General features: G+C 52.3%; 1 protein-coding gene across 2 annotated transcripts in view; it reads left to right on the top strand.

Annotated features, from left to right (window-relative positions):
- The window catches only part of CCN4 (cellular communication network factor 4), a 31,837-nt gene extending 15,272 nt beyond the window's left edge, over nt 1-16,565 (top strand). Inside the window, exons 2-5 of one of the 2 annotated variants that reach the window (XM_061438542.1) lie at nt 3,933-4,212; nt 11,330-11,590; nt 13,026-13,219; nt 14,267-16,565. In XM_061438542.1, coding sequence (XP_061294526.1) covers nt 3,933-4,212; nt 11,330-11,590; nt 13,026-13,219; nt 14,267-14,566 — 1,035 coding nt within the window. In that variant the 3' untranslated portion in view covers nt 14,567-16,565. The remainder of the gene's footprint in view (nt 1-3,932; nt 4,213-11,329; nt 11,591-13,025; nt 13,220-14,266) is intronic. The other variant, XM_061438543.1, reaches the window with a different exon arrangement.
- The last annotated feature ends 260 nt before the right edge of the window (nt 16,566-16,825 follow it).

Genomic DNA, 16,825 nt, shown 5'->3' with positions numbered 1-16,825 from the left:
TCTGCTGTTAGAAAAAAATGACGTAGGCCGCACACAGCAGTGAGCTTACAACGGTCCCTGTGCCGAGGCCAAGGGCAGGCGGACGTGCAATTACCTCTTGGGCACTCAAGATGGCTGATGTGTGTGCGTGTGTGTGTGTGTGTGTGTGTGTGCGCGCACTCACCTTCCCTGGGATGTGGGTGCTAGACAAGGCGGTCGGGATTCAGAGGGTCATGCACCTATCCCAGGAGACCTCAGGCCTTGCCTTTAAAAGCCCTCCCACCCACAGCTCTCATCAAGGACCTCCTAGGGCTGGGAGCTCTCCTACCACTAGATGGCGCCAACTGCAAGGGCTTGGCTCAGAGGATCCCGCCCCTTTCCCTCCAGCGTCCCAAGGCCGCCCTCACCTGCTTCACTCCTCCAAAGAGGGGTTTCCACTGGGGCTTCCCTTGAGAAGCTCTGGGCCTTGGGGCTCCCGGCCACAACTGAAAAGCAGGCTTCCTTCTGGGGAGCTGTAACTTGGTATGGAAACAGCAGGATGGGTGGTGACCCTGTGGACCCATCCCAGTTCAGCTCAAAGGGTGCAGACCCCCAGGCCCTGCGATGGGCCTTGTGGGTGAGGGAGGTGTGCACAAGCATGGCAGTGCAAGTGCAAAAGTCTTGCTTTTGAGTATCTGCATACACAGTGCTTCTGTGTACACAATGCCCCCACCCTCCCGACAATTCCCCCAAGTGGGCATTATTGTGGCCATTTCACAGACAAGGATGTCAAGGCTCAGGAAGGTCAGGAACTATAGGAAGGTCAAAACTACATAGAGGGAACCCTCTTCTGACTGTTTTGGATCCCATGCTGTCTTCTTGACACTCGAACTTGGAAAAGAAAAGGCTCCAAGATGGTAGGTCCTGAAAAGTCAAGGAACTGGTACCAAAGTCCTTTGGAGTCAACAATCCCCCATCCCACCAGGTGACACTTCCACCGCCCTGCTATGGGTCATGCACCATGTTTCAGGCCCACAGATAGAAGTAAGGCGCAGATACTGCCCTTTACAAGCTTACATTCCGGTGAAGGAAGCACTACTTCTAAAGCAACCTGGAAAAGGCACGCAAGCCTTCTGGAGGAGAGGGCTTTTTTTTGTTTGCTGTGCCAAGAATAGGTCTCTAGGGTCTAGGAGCTGTCAGAGATGGCCCGGAGGCGGGGGATGGGCGGGGGGCGGTTCTCATAAATCTCCGGGCCTCCGGTGTCACAATCTGACTAGGACAAGTCTCTCTCCATGGAGCCAGAAAGAGGAGGGTGTCAGTGCGTGCCTGTGTGTGTGGGTTCATTGATTTACGGGTGTGATGTTTTGCTCTGCCATGTGTTTTTTGAAGAAAAGCAAACAAGTGTAAGCAAACCAAATGACTTCCAGATGAAAACAGACCACACTGCCAACCCCAGAGCAATCTGTCCCCTGCCAGCACTTGAATCCAAGCACAGAGGTGACCAAAACCTCAAATCAAGGTTTGCGTTTTTGACTTTCAAAGGCCCTTTTTCAAATCGACATTTACCGCACTTGTCTGGTGCCAAACTTAGAACCCAGAGCCCAACTAATCCAGCCCTTCAATCTGCACCACCTCTTCTGGCCTCTGGTTCTTACAGCCAAGGGCGCAGGGATGTGGACCACTCACCTCAGCAGAGAGCTTCCTGCGCTGGTGGTTGGAGGGCTCCTGGGGCTGCCCTGGTGCCCCCACTCTCCATGCAGCCTCATGTTGTAATAAATCACCTCTATCGTCTATCTCTCCCATAAGCCATGGTCCCGTACCACAGGAGATGCTTAAGTTCATCTTCAAATGCTTAAAACAGAAGCAAGACGGTGAACTAGCTCAGCAAATGTTCACTGAGTGACTGAAAGAGTGGGCAGAGGTCAAGGGTGCAGAGATGAGAGCTGGGAGAGTCACTGGTATCTAAGCCATGACGTGGCCATGTCATCTTGGACACCCTCTGCCTCTTTGGGTCTCGGTTTCCTCTCCAGGAGAAGGAAATGGCAACCCACTCCAGTGCTCTTGCCTGAAAAATCCCAAGGATGGAGAATCCTGGCAGGCTACAATCCATGGGGTCGCAAAGAGTCAGACACGACTGAGCGACTTCACTTTCTTTTTCTTTCTTTTCCTCTCCAGGAAGAGAGAAAAGAATCTGTCTAAATAGCTCAGCATCTGTTTTGTTCAAAGAAGGAAAATGCAGATCTTTAAACCCACAGAGCAGGGTTCCTCTGGTTCAGGATGGCGGGGACGGTCTGTGGGGCCCCCCACCTCTGCTAACCTCAGAATTCAGGAGTCACTGCTGAGAAGCCCCAGACAGGAGCCTCTCCAGCAGGGACCACCAGCCTGGGGGTGGGGAAATGGCTGGGAGGTGCCTACAGTCCTCACTCTCCATCCTCAGGCAATTCTCCTCCTCTCTGGGCCAAGGTTTCCTCCAGGGTAAAGAGTGAGGGGCCAGGATGGAGGGGCTGGGCAGGTGACTGGATCTCTGAGATACAGGCAGTTTGAAGCTGGTAATAATGGCCCCAGAGCCGCTTCCCTTTCCATCAGCCTCATCTGCAGCACAGAAATGCTCTTTGGGGCTTATCTCCCATTCCCCATGCGCTTGTTGTCTTGTCCATCATATCTGCCAGGATATAGATGAATATATTGCCTGTGGATGGGAATGGGGCTCTGGGAAGGAGCATGGGTGGAGAGAAGTGGAGTGGGTGTCCACCACACTGAGCACAAAATCAGACCCCTCTCTACAGGGCTGGCACTGGACACAGGATCAGTCCTCTCCCCACGGGGGCACAGCGGGCCAGCAGCAGGAACCACGAGGCTGGACACCCGCTGCCACCGCCGCCCCCTGCAGCCCCTTCCCGGTGCTGAGAGGGGAAAGGAATTAATAATGATAATAATAGGATGACAGGTCGGCTGGCCGAATCCTGGCTGTACATATGCATGTCGTCTGTATGTGGAAGCTGTAAATAAGATACAAATGAACTTATTAACAAAACAAATAGACCCACAGGCATAGAAAACAAATTCACTGTTACCAAAGGGAAAGAGGGAGGGATAAATTAGGAGTTTGGGATTAACACATACAGACTATGTATAAAGGGCTTTCCTGCAGGTTCAGTAGTGAAGACTCTGCCTGCCAATGGAGAAGACAAAGGTTCGATCTTGGGTCAGGAAGATCCCCTGGAGAAGGAAAAAGACAACCCACTCCAGTATTCTTGCCTGGGAAATCCTGTGGACAGAGGAGCCTGGCGGGCTACAGTCCAAGTGGTGGCAGAGTCAGACATGACTTAGCCTCTGATCAACCAACCAACCAACCAACCTCCTAACATGAATCACTGTGTGTAACTGTGTACACAGTACACACATTTGTATAATGAATACAGTTAATATATGTAACTGAATATACGTGAAACTAATCCAACAGTGTAAATCAACTATACTTCAATTTAAAAAAAATATATGAGTCAGCTCTTAAGGACCCTTAGCACAGAGAGGGTGGATCCTTAGGACATAAAGAAAAGGGCAATGGGGTGGAGAGAGAGTCGGGTTTTGGGGCTGCACCCACAGCGTGACTCATCAGAAGGCATTTTCTCAAAGCCGCAGCTCTCTCATCTGCAAAGGAGGCCGACTCACTGACCTCCCAGGTAGCGGGATGATCAGAGGGGAAGGAGACACCCATGGGCTCAGAGAGCTGACACGGAGCCTGACCCAGCACGCCCAAGCAGGGGAATTCGGGCAGCTGGCTTCACGTGTGCTAATGCCAGCTCCTCCATGCTAGTGAGGAGACAGGAGGTGTCTGGCCACCCAAAGCACGGCAGAGAAATGGAATGTGACGTAAACCTTTGGAACCCCGTGAAGATGGGGAGGCGACCGCCAGCCTTTGGCCTGGGACCCCTCTTCCGGGCAGCCTCCTTTACATCTTCTCTCCCCCGCAGGCCCTCCCTCCAGCTCCCACAGCCATGGGCCCCACCCCGGCCCCGCTGGAGGACACCTCCTCACGCCCCCAGTTCTGCAAGTGGCCGTGCGAGTGCCCAGCGGCCCCGCCACGCTGCCCGCTGGGCGTCAGCCTCATCACGGATGGCTGCGAGTGCTGCAAGATGTGTGCCCAGCAGCTGGGGGACAACTGCACAGAGGCTGCGGTCTGCGACCCCCACCGCGGCCTCTACTGCGACTACAGCGGGGACCACCCGAGGTACGCAGTAGGCGTGTGTGCACGTAAGTGAGACCCCGCCCACCACCGGCCAGCCCCGCCCACCATCGGCCAGCCCCAGCCCCCAGCTCTGGCCCGCAGCACCCCCCGCCATCCATAGCCCTTCCTCTGGCCAGGCTTGGTTCTGCAGGAGGTACCCAAACCCACTCCCCCCGACCCCAGTCCATGATGACGGGCCAGAGGCTGAGCAGGGAGGGACGCAGCATTCCTCTTGCATCTGGACCTTGTCTTCTCTGGCCTCCATCCATGGATGAGTCCAGGGAAGAAGGATCCACCAGGAGAGACCTAAGCCTGGTTCTGTTCTCCTCGAGGTAGAACTCTTTGCAGGCCGCCCGTGACCTCCCAGAGGCACCAGGACCCTGCGGGGTTCCAGATATTTTAGTAACATTGTCAATGAACATAATCTGGTATTAAAACATTCAGTAACCTTGAAAGAACAAAAAGCAGCAGCCTGAAACCATCTCTTCCTACCACCCACCCACCTTCCTTTAGTTCACTACAGTCACTTTTAACTTTTCGGCCCTTTCTTCTGGTAATTGCAACTATTCAATGCATCTCTTCTGTTATATCTTGATCAGCTTAAAATACCAACTGTGCACAATCTGTAACTGTGCATGATCCTATATGATAGCTGATGACTTAGCTCCTTAATACTGCCTGACACTGCCCCCCGCAGCTTCCAATATCATTGTCACATTTTTTATTATAAACCACTATTTGACCACTATGTACAATATTAGGACGATGTAAATGGTTTTTGCTGAAGCATGAGGTAGTAAACTTGATTGAATTTCCTTTATTATGAAGTTTTTTTGTTTTTCCTGGAGTTTCTACTTGCTCTTGGTCTTTATAATAGCCCCATGCTGGGGGAGAGGCTATTGCTTTTTGTTATTTGTTTGCTCTTCAAAGGGTAATATCATTTCCTTTGTTGTTCCCAGAGACCCCCTTTCTGAGGCTTTCTGGTCTCCTGCTTCTATCTGGACTGGCCTTGAGTCATATGATCTTGAACATATGAGCGTTTATTCAATATACATGATCAGTATGATGAAAAGAGGTAAACTGGCATCAGGAAGTGATGTGAATGTTGCTCAATCATGTCCAGCTCTTTGAGACTCCATGGACTATACAGTCCACGGAATTTTCCAGGCCAGAATACTGGAGTGGGTAGCCATTCCCTTCTCCAAGGGATCTTCCCAACCCAGGGATTGGACCCGGTCTCCTGCATTCAGGCAGATTCTTTACTGTCTGAGCCCCCAGGGAAGCCCAAATAGGCATCATGGCAGCAGCTTAACTTCTGAAAATTTACACAAAGCCTCATAAACTCAAGAACTCCTTCCCTTAAGGCTGAATCAAGCTTTCCTCATGCCCATGACTCTGCATGTTCACACACAGCAGACTGTCATCTTCAGCTACTGCTGCTGCTGCTGCTGCTAAGTTGCTTCAGTTGTGTCGGACTCTGTGCGACCCCATGGACTGCAGCCCACTAGGCTTCTCTGTCCATGGGATTCTCCAGGCAAGAACACTGGAGTGGGTTGCCATTTCCTTCTCCAATGGATGAAAGTGAAAAGTGAAAGTGAAGCCGCTCAGTGGTGTCCGACTTTTAGCGATCCCGTGGACTGAAGCCTACCAGGCTCCTCCATCCATGGGATTTTCCAGACAAGAGTACTGGAGTGGGGTGCCATTGCCTTCTCCGTATCTTCAGCTAACTCATTATATTTCCTGAAGTGTCATTGATGAGGATTATACATATAATTTCAAGTCAAGATACTTAGGGATTTATGGTTAATCTATGAGCTCCTTCTGCTCTTTTGACATTAATTCCTGCTTCAACCTTCATATCAAGTCATCTTTCGTTCCAAGTAACCATCACTGATTCTCCCATCTTTCCATGTTGCCCCCTTTTACAGAGACTTATTAGCCCCACAAACTAGCGTGTTCAAAGAGAGCTTGCAGATTCCATCTGCATAGAATCATCTGACATGTTGGTTAAAAATGTTTTTCTGAGCCCCACCCCACTCACTCCAGTTCTTTGGCAGTGGGGGTGGGAATCGACAACCTTCAACAAGCTCCCTGGGTGACGCTCATACTCGGCTCTGAGACTGACGGCCACAGTGTACAGTCGCTCACATACTCTCTCCCTGTACCCAGGTGAGGAGACCAGGCTGAGCCCTCTTGCACCAGAGTCCCCTCCACTTCTACGGGACTGTTTCCTTTCTTTCCCTCTTTACAGCTGTCCTTCAAGGCAACTCATTGTGACTATATGAGTCTCTAAAGTTGCACTGACACCTCACCACATGCCAGGCACCACAATTTTATAGACATTCTCTCATGGACCCATAGACTCTGCAGACCCACAAGTGCCTCTCCTGCCTGTCTCTACCACCCAGGACCTGGAAAATCACCTCGCTCTACTCCACTCCCCTACCTCCTTATATGTCACCTCTTCACTCAACATAGCCTCTCGGTTCCCCCTCATCATGAGTCTCCGTGTAGCTTCTTTCCTTGCATTTGGAAAGCAGACGGTGGATTTCAGGATACTGTAATAAATATGGCACGGGCCAAGGGTTCTCCAGTCACAGAGGTCTACAGACATTGGAATAAATAAGGTTCAACAAGGGGACAGACTTTTTCAGAGGTGTCAAATGTCCACATCCATTGTGAAATTCCAAAAACAGAGCTATCATAGGAAGACTTTTTAAACTTGTTTGCACAGTGAATACTTTTTTCCAGGCAGATTTTTACCCAATCACCCACCTGCACACCATATACACACAGACACACACACATACGATTCCCCCATGTTCTATGGAACATCTTCTCAGAAATACTGCCATAGTGTCTAAATTCATGGAACCCTAATGCAGTAAAGAAAATAGTCCAGGGTCTGAGAGCTATAGAGAAGGAGATATTTGGGGGCCAGAGGGGAAAAAGAAAGAAGAGGTTATTTACATAGAAAAATCTGTTAGCAGATGGCCAACAACCAATGGACATTCCCCAGGACAGGCTAAATCTGTCCTTAGCGATGTGTTTGTAATTAGGCCAGGACAAGGCAGTAAAAACCAAATTGCAAGAGTGCCTTAAACGACTCAAAGAGGGGATGGTGGGGACTACGGCAGACTAATGCACGTAACCTTTAGCCACTGAGGTCCGGCAGAAAAGGGAGCCTGATCTGGTCTAGCCTACTCACCTTTCAAGAGAATCCAGAAAACAAAATCCAGGTTCATGTATGATTTGTAATTCTGGCAACGCATTCAAAACATTTTTTAAAACACACTCCGTGAGCCAAGCTAAATACATCTGTGGGCAGAGAGTGACCTCCGAATTAAACTGTTTGGCTATTTTGGTTGTGCAAATATGAGTCTGCATTCAGTGCAACTGGGTCAGGATTGAGGGCAGTGTGGTTTGCTGGAAGGATCATGACATGTACAGGCAGACAGGCTTGGGGTTTTGAATCCTGGCTCTGCCACTTGCTGGCTACGTGATCATGGGCACGTCACTTAAGGAGCTTGATCGAACCAACTCTGTATGATGGCTGAGGCTAAACAAAGAATTTCACAGGAGCCTAAAATGTGATCAGTTGCTCTTGAATATTGCTTCAAATTTCCTTTGTAAACGTCCCCTTAGCTTTGTCTAGGGTTATCCTCAGAGTTTGGGGGGGCAGGGCTAGTTTCAAGCTCTGACTCCCTCCTCTGATGAGTAAAGGAACAGAAAATCCACACATGGTGTTTGAAGCTAAACAACCTAAGTTCAAACCTCAGCAACATCATCAACCAACACAATGGGTTTAGGGAAACTGCTTAACCTTTTTAAATGTCAGTTTCCTCATCAAGGAAAATGCAATGAATAATGCCTGTCTTTTTGGGTGGTTTGGATGTCAAGTACTTGATACATGGGAGAAGCCCAATACAGAGTAGGGCTAACCCCACCTGATTTCCATCCCTCTACCCACTGATTCATTCACCCATAATGAACACAGGTTAGTGACGGTACATCAGTGGGGTTACAACAAGGCATGGCCCACTGTCCTTGCTCCCAGGAAGCTGACCAGGGGTGGAGCGAGAAGAGTAAAGGTCTGGATGGCACAGCAAGGTGACTTGAATTCCCAGAAGTCCCTCAATAAGAGGAAAGCCCACCAGGTCATGCCTGAATGGACCCGAAAGTCTGAATGGTGAAGGAGGCTCAGCCAGCTTCCCCACCTGATCAGAAGCTGGTCCTTCAATCAGCTGTAAAGAAACCGAATAAGGAAGGGGTGCCAGAGTCCGCTGGTAGGGCCATCGCTGCCACCCACCATCCATCTTTGCCCCCACCTCCCAAACCTCCCAGGAGACTGTGAACAACTTCCGGAGGCAAATGGTCCCAATCTTGGCTGCAAACTGGATTCACCTGCGGAGCTACCAAGGCCAAAAAATAAAAAAGTAAAAATACCAAAGCCCAGGTCCACCCCCAGGTACTGGGGTGTGGTGTGGGCATCATGATTTTAAAGAGCCCCCCTGGGTAGTGCCATTGTGCTGCTGGCGATGAGAACCACTGTGCTAAGGCTCCCAGCACCCAGCAGTGCCCTTGCCACCCAAAGTTCCCACACCCAGGGGCAGAGACTGCCTTCAGCACTCCATCTCCCATCCACCAACACACACGAGCGCACTCTGTCCCTGGAGTGAGAGGGCGAGGCCAGGCTGACTCAGAACAAAAGACGAGTGATTCACTAGGTGATTCACTCACTGTTTTGCTTTCCTATTTCCCCTCCTTTACTGGTATCCGATGGAAGGAAATGGACAGTGGAGTCAGAGCTTGGGGGGGTGCAGCCTCATCAGACACCATCTGGGGGGCCTTGAGCAGATGAATCACTGTTCCCCTCACCCACCCAGCTCCCCCTCTGCCAAAGAAAGAAAACAAAGCTCTTCTAGGACAGTCACCGTGAGACTGCGTGAGATTACTTATCAGATGGTGCCTGGCTCCAGATGGGACGGGCAGTGTTAGCGCCCTTCCTGCCCGTCCCTCCTCCCCCAGATCAATCACCTCCCAGGAAAGCCAGCAGTCACCCCAGCATCCCCACAGGCTGTGATCCTGTCCCCTCCGCTCCGCTGAGCCGAGCGCTGTCTCTTCAGGTGTGTGACTCAACCTCACTGAGACGCAGGTGTGCAGCAGGTGAAAATGCAGGTGATGACATGGTCCCTTTTCCTTCTGAGATGAAGTCAGCAATGCAAGGAAGCCTAACACAAAGCGGGTTGGGTGACCAAGAACCTTCCCTCCTGTGAGATACAGGGATGATGATGGTGGTGACGGTTCAGCTTCAGGTGAATCCAGGAGATACACTGGAACTACTGGCAGACCAGCCCTCCTGGGGTGAGCACCCTGGCTGCCCTGGCATCTCTGTCTGCACTTCTAGACACCGTCCTCAGAATGGGACTGACATGGAAGGCTGGGATGCTGGTCAGAGCCCAGTATCCCCACATCTTTCTTGGAGCTCCAAGCTTGCAGAACTGGCTCCACTCTGAAGTCAACCAGGCATCTCGAGTCTAGGGAAGAGCTTGAGGCCACCCACCCCAACCTTGCTCTTCTGAGGACAGAGCATCCCCCTCCTTCCAGGGCTTGGGACATAGAACTAGGAGTCCTTCCTGATTCTCCTCTCATCCTCACATCCCACCTGTCAGCGAGTCCCTCCAAATAGACCCAGAAGCGGGCCCTTCTCCTCCTGGCTGCCCATCTATGGTCCAAGCACCACCGCCTCCTATCTGGACTCCCCAGCATGACCTTCTGACTCTTTCCAAACCCCGTCGGTCTGTCCTCAACTCAGCACCATCAAGGTTTTTGTGAAGCATAATTCATATCACTGATTCATCATTACTCACTGAGCACATACTGTGTATCAACCGGAGTTCCAGGCTCTAAGAGCTTTGCGTTTTCCTCTGAGCCTCCGGGGAAGCCCTCTCTCTCCTGCCTCCAGCCCTTGTCCCTCCCTCCCCTACCCTTTCCCACCCCAGGCCTTCCCAGCTGCCTACGTCCCTTCCCTGCCTAGAAGGCTTCTCTCCCAACACCTGGGCAGCTCAGCTCCCTGCCTCCTTTCTATCTTTGCTGAAACATCATCACCTCTCTGAGGCCCTGGCTACCCACCTTGTTTAAATCTGCAACCTTGCCCCTCCCTCTCCCAACTCCCTGCTTTCATGTCCCCATCAACGCTCTGCTGCTGCTGCTGCTGCTAAGTCGCTTCAGTTGTGTCCAACTCTGTGCGACCCCATAGACGGCAGCCCACCAGGCTCCCCGTCCCTGTGATTCTCCAGGCAAGAACACTGGAGTGGGTTGCCATTTCCTTCTCTAATGCATGAAAGTGAAAAGTGAAAGTGAAGTCGCTCAGTGTGGACTCTTTGCGACCCCATGGACTGTAGCCGACCAGGCTCCTTTGTCCATGGGATTTTCCAGGCAGGAATACTGGAGTGGGTTGCCATTAATGTGGGAGACCTGGGTTCAGTTCCTGGATTGGGATGATTCCCTGGAAGAGGGCATGGCAATCCACTCCAGTATTCTTGCCTGGAGAATCCCCATGGACAGAGGAGCCTGGCGGGCTGCAGTCTATAAGGTCCCAAAGAGTCGGATCCGACTGAGTGACTAAGCACACAAGCACAAGTTCATTGAGGGCGAGGCTTTTGTCTCCTTCCTTCACTACTAAATCCCCACCACCTACCACACTCCACAAACAGGCATTGAATGAACCCAGTCTCTTCCAAAGTGTTGTGACGGGTTTCCCATCGCCTCGGCCTCCTCTCACAAACTGTGACCCTCGAGGTGGATAACTGTCAGGACCAGGCTTTGTGCCACTTGCTGGGACAGGACACCGGGCTAGCTGCCTGGGGTCCCAGTCCTGGCCAGGCTGTAGCCTCCCACCCCTCCGTCCAGCCCTCCAGACAGCACCGGGTGTTTCTGCGCAGGTTAAATGGGCTGCCACACCCTCCGCTCAGGTCCCACCAAACTGGCCAGAGCAGCGGGCCAGGCCCTCCTCCACGATGGGGACCCCGGGGAGTGGGGTGCGGGGTGGGGTGCGGGGGCGCGTGATGCAGCGGCAGGGGGCTGCCCTGCGGGTCCGCCCAGCCCCTCGGCCGGCCTGACCCTCTGCGCCTGTGTCCGCAGAGGTGGTTGGCGTGGGCTGCGTGCTGGACGGCGTGCGCTACAACAACGGCCAGTCCTTCCAGCCCAGCTGCAAGTACCGCTGCACGTGCGTGGGCGGCGCGGTGGGCTGCACGCCGCTGTGCCTGCGCGCGCGGCCCCCGCGCCTCTGGTGCCGCCGGCCCCAGCGGGTGAGCTTGCCCGGGCGCTGCTGCGAGCAGTGGGTGTGCGAAGACGACGCCAGGAGGCCCCGCAAGACGGCGCCGCGCCACACGGGCACCTCCGGTGGGTGCGGGCACGGGCGCGGGGCGCGGGGAGGGCCGCTCCAGCCCGCGGAGGAGGGGATGGCCAGCTCAGTCGGTCCCCAGCGGGCCTCCTAGAACAGAGCCACCGGGTCGGGCCGGGGGCGGCGGCGGCCTGCCCACCGCGTCAGTGTGTGTGGCCCAGTGACCGCCGCCTGACCGAGCACAAGCAGAGCGCCTGCCGAGTGGGTGACCTAGAAACCAAAGCCTTTTATCCTCCTCGGCAAATCCTTCCCCACCGCCGCCTCCCTCCCATCCCGCCTCCTCTCTTCAGTCCGTCAGTCCTCAAAGGCCTCTGCTGTCTCCTGTCTCCCAGCATCCTCTTCTCTCACTCATTCATCTCTGCATTCGTAGATCCATCTCCCCGGCGCACCTGCTGTCTCTCCGTGCAGGCTCCCCTCTCTGGCTTCTGGGCTTGTGTGTTATCAGGAAGGACCGGCTTCCTGATAAAAATACACAAGTCCTTTTCTTGTGTATCTTGCTCCATCCCTCTGTGAGATGGCTCCTTGGTCTCCCTGGCTCTTCACCTGTCTCCACCTCTCAGCTCACTCCCTTTCTCAGCTCACTCCATTTCTTAGACACTTATGAGCACTCCCCGTGTTCTGCTTGCCAGGATACATCCATTGAAAGAACCAGCCAAGGGTTGGGGTTCAGTTCCCACTTCCCGAGGGCTTACTAAGGACGGGGACAGCTTTTGAGCCCTGTCACGTGCCTGAACCTGTATTTTCTATCCATAACCAGGGACAGGAGGCAGGGAGGTGCTGTTGTCAACCCCACTTACAGGTGGGGAGCCTGGGGCTTGGAGGTGGGAGCCAGTTTATTGGAAGCTATCCAGATGCTAAGGGGCGGCGCTAAGAGCCGAACTCAGACAATTTGCCCCTGAAGCCTGCGTGTCCCCTTAGCCACGATGCCCTGAACATCACTCAGATGAAGTTCTAGTACTGGGGCAGGCACTTCCCTTGACCTTCCCCAGATAATGTCATCTCTGCAGGGGCAGGACCGGTGTCTTTTACCCTTTTATTCCCAGCACCTTGCAGATGCCTGATGTGTACTTGGTCAATATCTGGACCCTTTTATTGCCATACCAGCCCCGCAGGGCAGATGTTATTGTTCCAGAGAAGAGCCTGAGGCCCAGAGTAAGTTGTCTAGAATCACACAGCCTGTAGGTGGTCGAGCAGGGATTGGACTCAGGTCACCTCTCTCTAAAGATGGTCCTCCCTCTGGAGAAGTATGAGGAACTCATGACAAGTTCTCTTCTCGCTGGGGACCCGTGCTAGTTAGAAGCCAACTTGACCTCCAAGCAGAGGGACTGCCCACTCGCTGAGGTTCAGGGACCCCAGCCCTTAGGGTTGTGACGGCAGGGATTGGGGGGCTGATGGAGACTGGGAAATCACCAGGCACCTGGTCCCCACCCACAGGGAACACGGATGAGATAGAGCCGTGGCACAAGAACTGCATTGCGTACACCAGCCCCTGGAGCCCCTGTTCCACCAGCTGCGGCCTGGGGGTCTCCACCCGCATCTCCAATGTCAACGCCCGGTGCTGGCCTGAGCAGGAGAGCCGCCTCTGCAACCTGCGGCCGTGCGACGTGGACCTCCGGCCACACATCAAGGTGGGTCCACCTCCCAGGGAGGGGCAGGCGTCTAGGGTCAGGAAGATCTCCTGGAGAAGGGATAGGTTACCCACTCCAGTATTCAGGCCTGGAGAATCCCATGGACTGTATAGTCCATGGGGTCGAAAAGAGCTGGACATGACTGAGTGACTTTCACTGCAGACAACTATCAGACTGTATAAGCTTCAGGCCCACACATTGCCTGGATCTGTTCTACCCTCATTTCAGGCAGGGTGCTGGTACATAGTTGACCAGAACAGCCATTCATTCAACGAGTTTAGTACATGCCTACGGGGGCTTCCCTGGTGGCTCAGTGGTAAAGAACCCACCCGCCAATGCAGGAGACATGGGTTCGATCCCTTGGTCGGAAAGATCTGGAGAAGGAAATGGAGACCCACTGCAGTATTCTTGCTTGAGAAATTGCATGGACAGAGGAGCCCAGCGGGCTACAGTCCATGGGGGTCTCAAAAGAATCAGAATCAACTTAGCAACTAAACAAGAGCCATGTACCAGGCAGAAAACTAGACTGTAGGGATGCAGAAAGAGCCTCGCCCTTGAGTGGCCCATATCCCCACAGAGCTCCCTTTAAATAATGCCAGTCCAATTGAATAAGTTGCATGAAAAGTATGTGTGAGAGTCTATGGGAGGCAGAGGAGGAGGAGTTTAGGGTTAAATGAGTCCAGTCTTGGAGGCCATGATGGCTCTACCCCTAACCAGCAGGGGGCGCTTGGCAGGCTGAAGGAGCCCACAAAGTCATCCTGTGTTGGAGAAACTGACCTGGGCATTGGCAAGGCAGAGGCAGGAAAGAAGGGAAATTGCAGGTTGAGAGAGCTGCCCCGTGGCAAGGCAGTCCCTTTGTGCCCTCGGTTTCCTCTTGCATAATACAGCTGGGTCTGTTTGTCTTTGGGGTGATCCTTCCTAGTTTGAAGATGCTGCAGATCCGAAAGTAAGATGGGGTGCATGGCGAGTGAAAAGGGAAGAATTGAGGGCTTGGAGCTGAAACTGTTGATCCTCTGAGCATCTCAACTGAAACCTCCTTTCCCACAGGAAGGGAAGAAGTGTCTGGCCGTGTACCAGCCAGAAGCGCCCGTGAACTTCACGCTGGCCGGCTGCACCAGCACACGCACCTACCGGCCCAAGTACTGCGGGGTGTGCACCGACAGCCGGTGCTGTATCCCCTACAAGTCCAAGACCATCAGCATCTCCTTCCAGTGTCCCGATGGGCCCGGCTTCTCCCGCCAGGCCCTGTGGATTAACGCTTGCTTCTGCAATCTGAGCTGTCGAAATCCCAACGATATTTTTGCCGACTTGGACTCCTACCCTGACTTCTCAGAGATTGCCAATTAAGCAGCCACAGAACCTGGGCTCGAGGCTGACCCAGTGCTTGTAAAGCAGCCAGCCTTCTGAGGCCCCAACTGAGCCTTCTTTTGTCCACTTCCCACTCGTTTCCAATGACCCAGATCCAGGCCCAGGCCCATGACCCCTTGTCCTGTCTCCACCCATCCAAAGCACCCATCGAGGCACACTCAGGCCCAGACAGTGGGTCTTCTCCTTGGCAGTGGCCCACATACACTCCAAAGAAAGTGCCCGGCTCTGGACAATACCTGAGCCCGATCCGGCCTGTCTGAGTCACTGGAAGTCCTGCTGGATCCAAGTCCCAAGGAACAGAATCAGCTAGATCTTCGGTATCACTAATTCCTTCTTTAGATACCAAACCACCAGACTCTCTGGGCCCATTCAGAAGGATAGAGGGGATTTAGGACAGTGGACTGGTCCATTCTTCGGGCCCTGCCAAGAAGGACCCTAATTAGCAGTTTTGACCACTGCATACCAAAGCTCTCTCTCATTCTAAAGACCTGTGCCTACCATGGTCACCGAATATTTGCTAAATGAGGTGAATGGTTGTTTGGTTTCGGTTTTTGGATGGACAGTTGTGTCCATGAATCCAGGCATTGTTGCAGTTAAGTTTCTGTTCACCCATTTCAGTTAAGTTTCTCTTCACCCCTGCACTTTGAAGGGTGTACATTGGGCTCATCCCAGTGAGAAATGCAAGCTGATAAACTTCCTCTTGTTCCTGGGAGAAGTCCCTGGTCACCAGGGTCAGAGCATGGTCAGTCTATTTTCAAAAGGAGCGACTGAGCCCTGCACTGAATCTGCTGCTCCCGGACAGGGCAGAGCACTGGGCACTCAGCCAGCCTCCTCCTCACACCTGACCATCTGCATGCTGGGGCGTTGTAGGACTTGGTGGGTCCCCTCGGACGACATCTCTGACCCCTCAGAGTGGTGTCCTGTGATAGCCTTCTGCTCTGAGGGAACCTTGGGTCCAGGTTGAGTGTGAGTCAAAACAAGAAGTGGGTTCACAAACCAAGAAGTGGGTCCAGTCTGTGTCACCCTGGGGTGGCAAGAGTCCCTGGGCCCAGGGCATGTGTCTTTCTGCCTCAGGGACCCATTTTGCAGACTGTGGGTCTACTGATCCATAAAGCTCAGTTCTGGTACAAAGACAGAAGTTTACCAGTTGTTTCAAAACAGAAGTATATTTAACAGGGATGAAAAGCCAAAAGGGTTTGATGCTAAAAGGAAGAGAAAGTTGTTATTAATGGAAATGAGGCTATTATTTATTTTATTAGTAAAGTATAAATATTTACTGCTACATTTCTTTTATTTAGTACCTTCTACATGTCAGACATTGTTCTCAGCACTTTATGTGCACCATTACACTAGCTCATGGAAACTGGGAAGTCGTGTTGAGAAGGGCCCATGATTATTTCTGTTCTTACAAATGTGAAATGGAAGCTCAGTGAGGTAAGGGAGCTTGACCGAAGTCACCCAGCGGGTCAGTGGGGTAGTCAGGATGCAAATCCAAGCTGGATTGACTCTGTAACCCGTATTTTCCCTCAACTTTTAGAGCTTCCAAGGGCATCGGAGCAGGAAAACATGTCAGGATAAGCGACTTCTCCCTGTCATTTTTGGTTCTTATTACTGTCTCTCCAGCTTCTTTCCCAAGAGAAGAGTGTATCCGACTTTCAGATTATTTAGATGTCTGAGCATCAGACAAAATCTAGGATAAACCGAAATCCACGACTCCCCTCTAGATCATTCCCTCCTTCAAATCAGAACCAACTCTCACTGTGTATTTGAAGATGATTTCGTTACCTGATGCTGCAGACTGAAGGACGGTGCCTTTTTCATGAGGGAATTCTGAATAGTGAGCAGAGGGATTCCTAGACAGGGGAAAGGGATTGAAAATGTGTCCTCTTTACTGTGACCTCCTGAATGCCTGGTGCAAGGCATTCAGTGGTGCTCAATGTGTATTTGATGAATAAAAGAAATTGTGTATGTGTCCCTACATGTGTTCAGAAGATCTCTTTCTTCCAAAGGTACATGACAATCTAATTTTTATCAGCCAAATCTGAAATGCCATAGAAAAAGAGACATTTAATATCAAAAGAAAGGCACGTGTTCATTGAAAGAAAAAAAAGCCCGAGAGTTCTTTTGTGAAGAGAATTTTGTTGTTCGGGTGTTCATTCGTGTCTGACTCTTTTTCAGCCCCCATGGACTGTAGCCCACCAGGCTCCTCTGTCCATGGGATTTTCCATGCAAGAATAC

Source organism: Bos javanicus, chromosome 14 (assembly GCF_032452875.1).
Source record: "Bos javanicus breed banteng chromosome 14, ARS-OSU_banteng_1.0, whole genome shotgun sequence".
Taxonomy (NCBI): Eukaryota; Metazoa; Chordata; class Mammalia; order Artiodactyla; family Bovidae; genus Bos; species Bos javanicus.
Note: the sequence above shows the minus strand (reverse complement) of the source record. Positions and strands in the feature narration are given on the sequence as shown.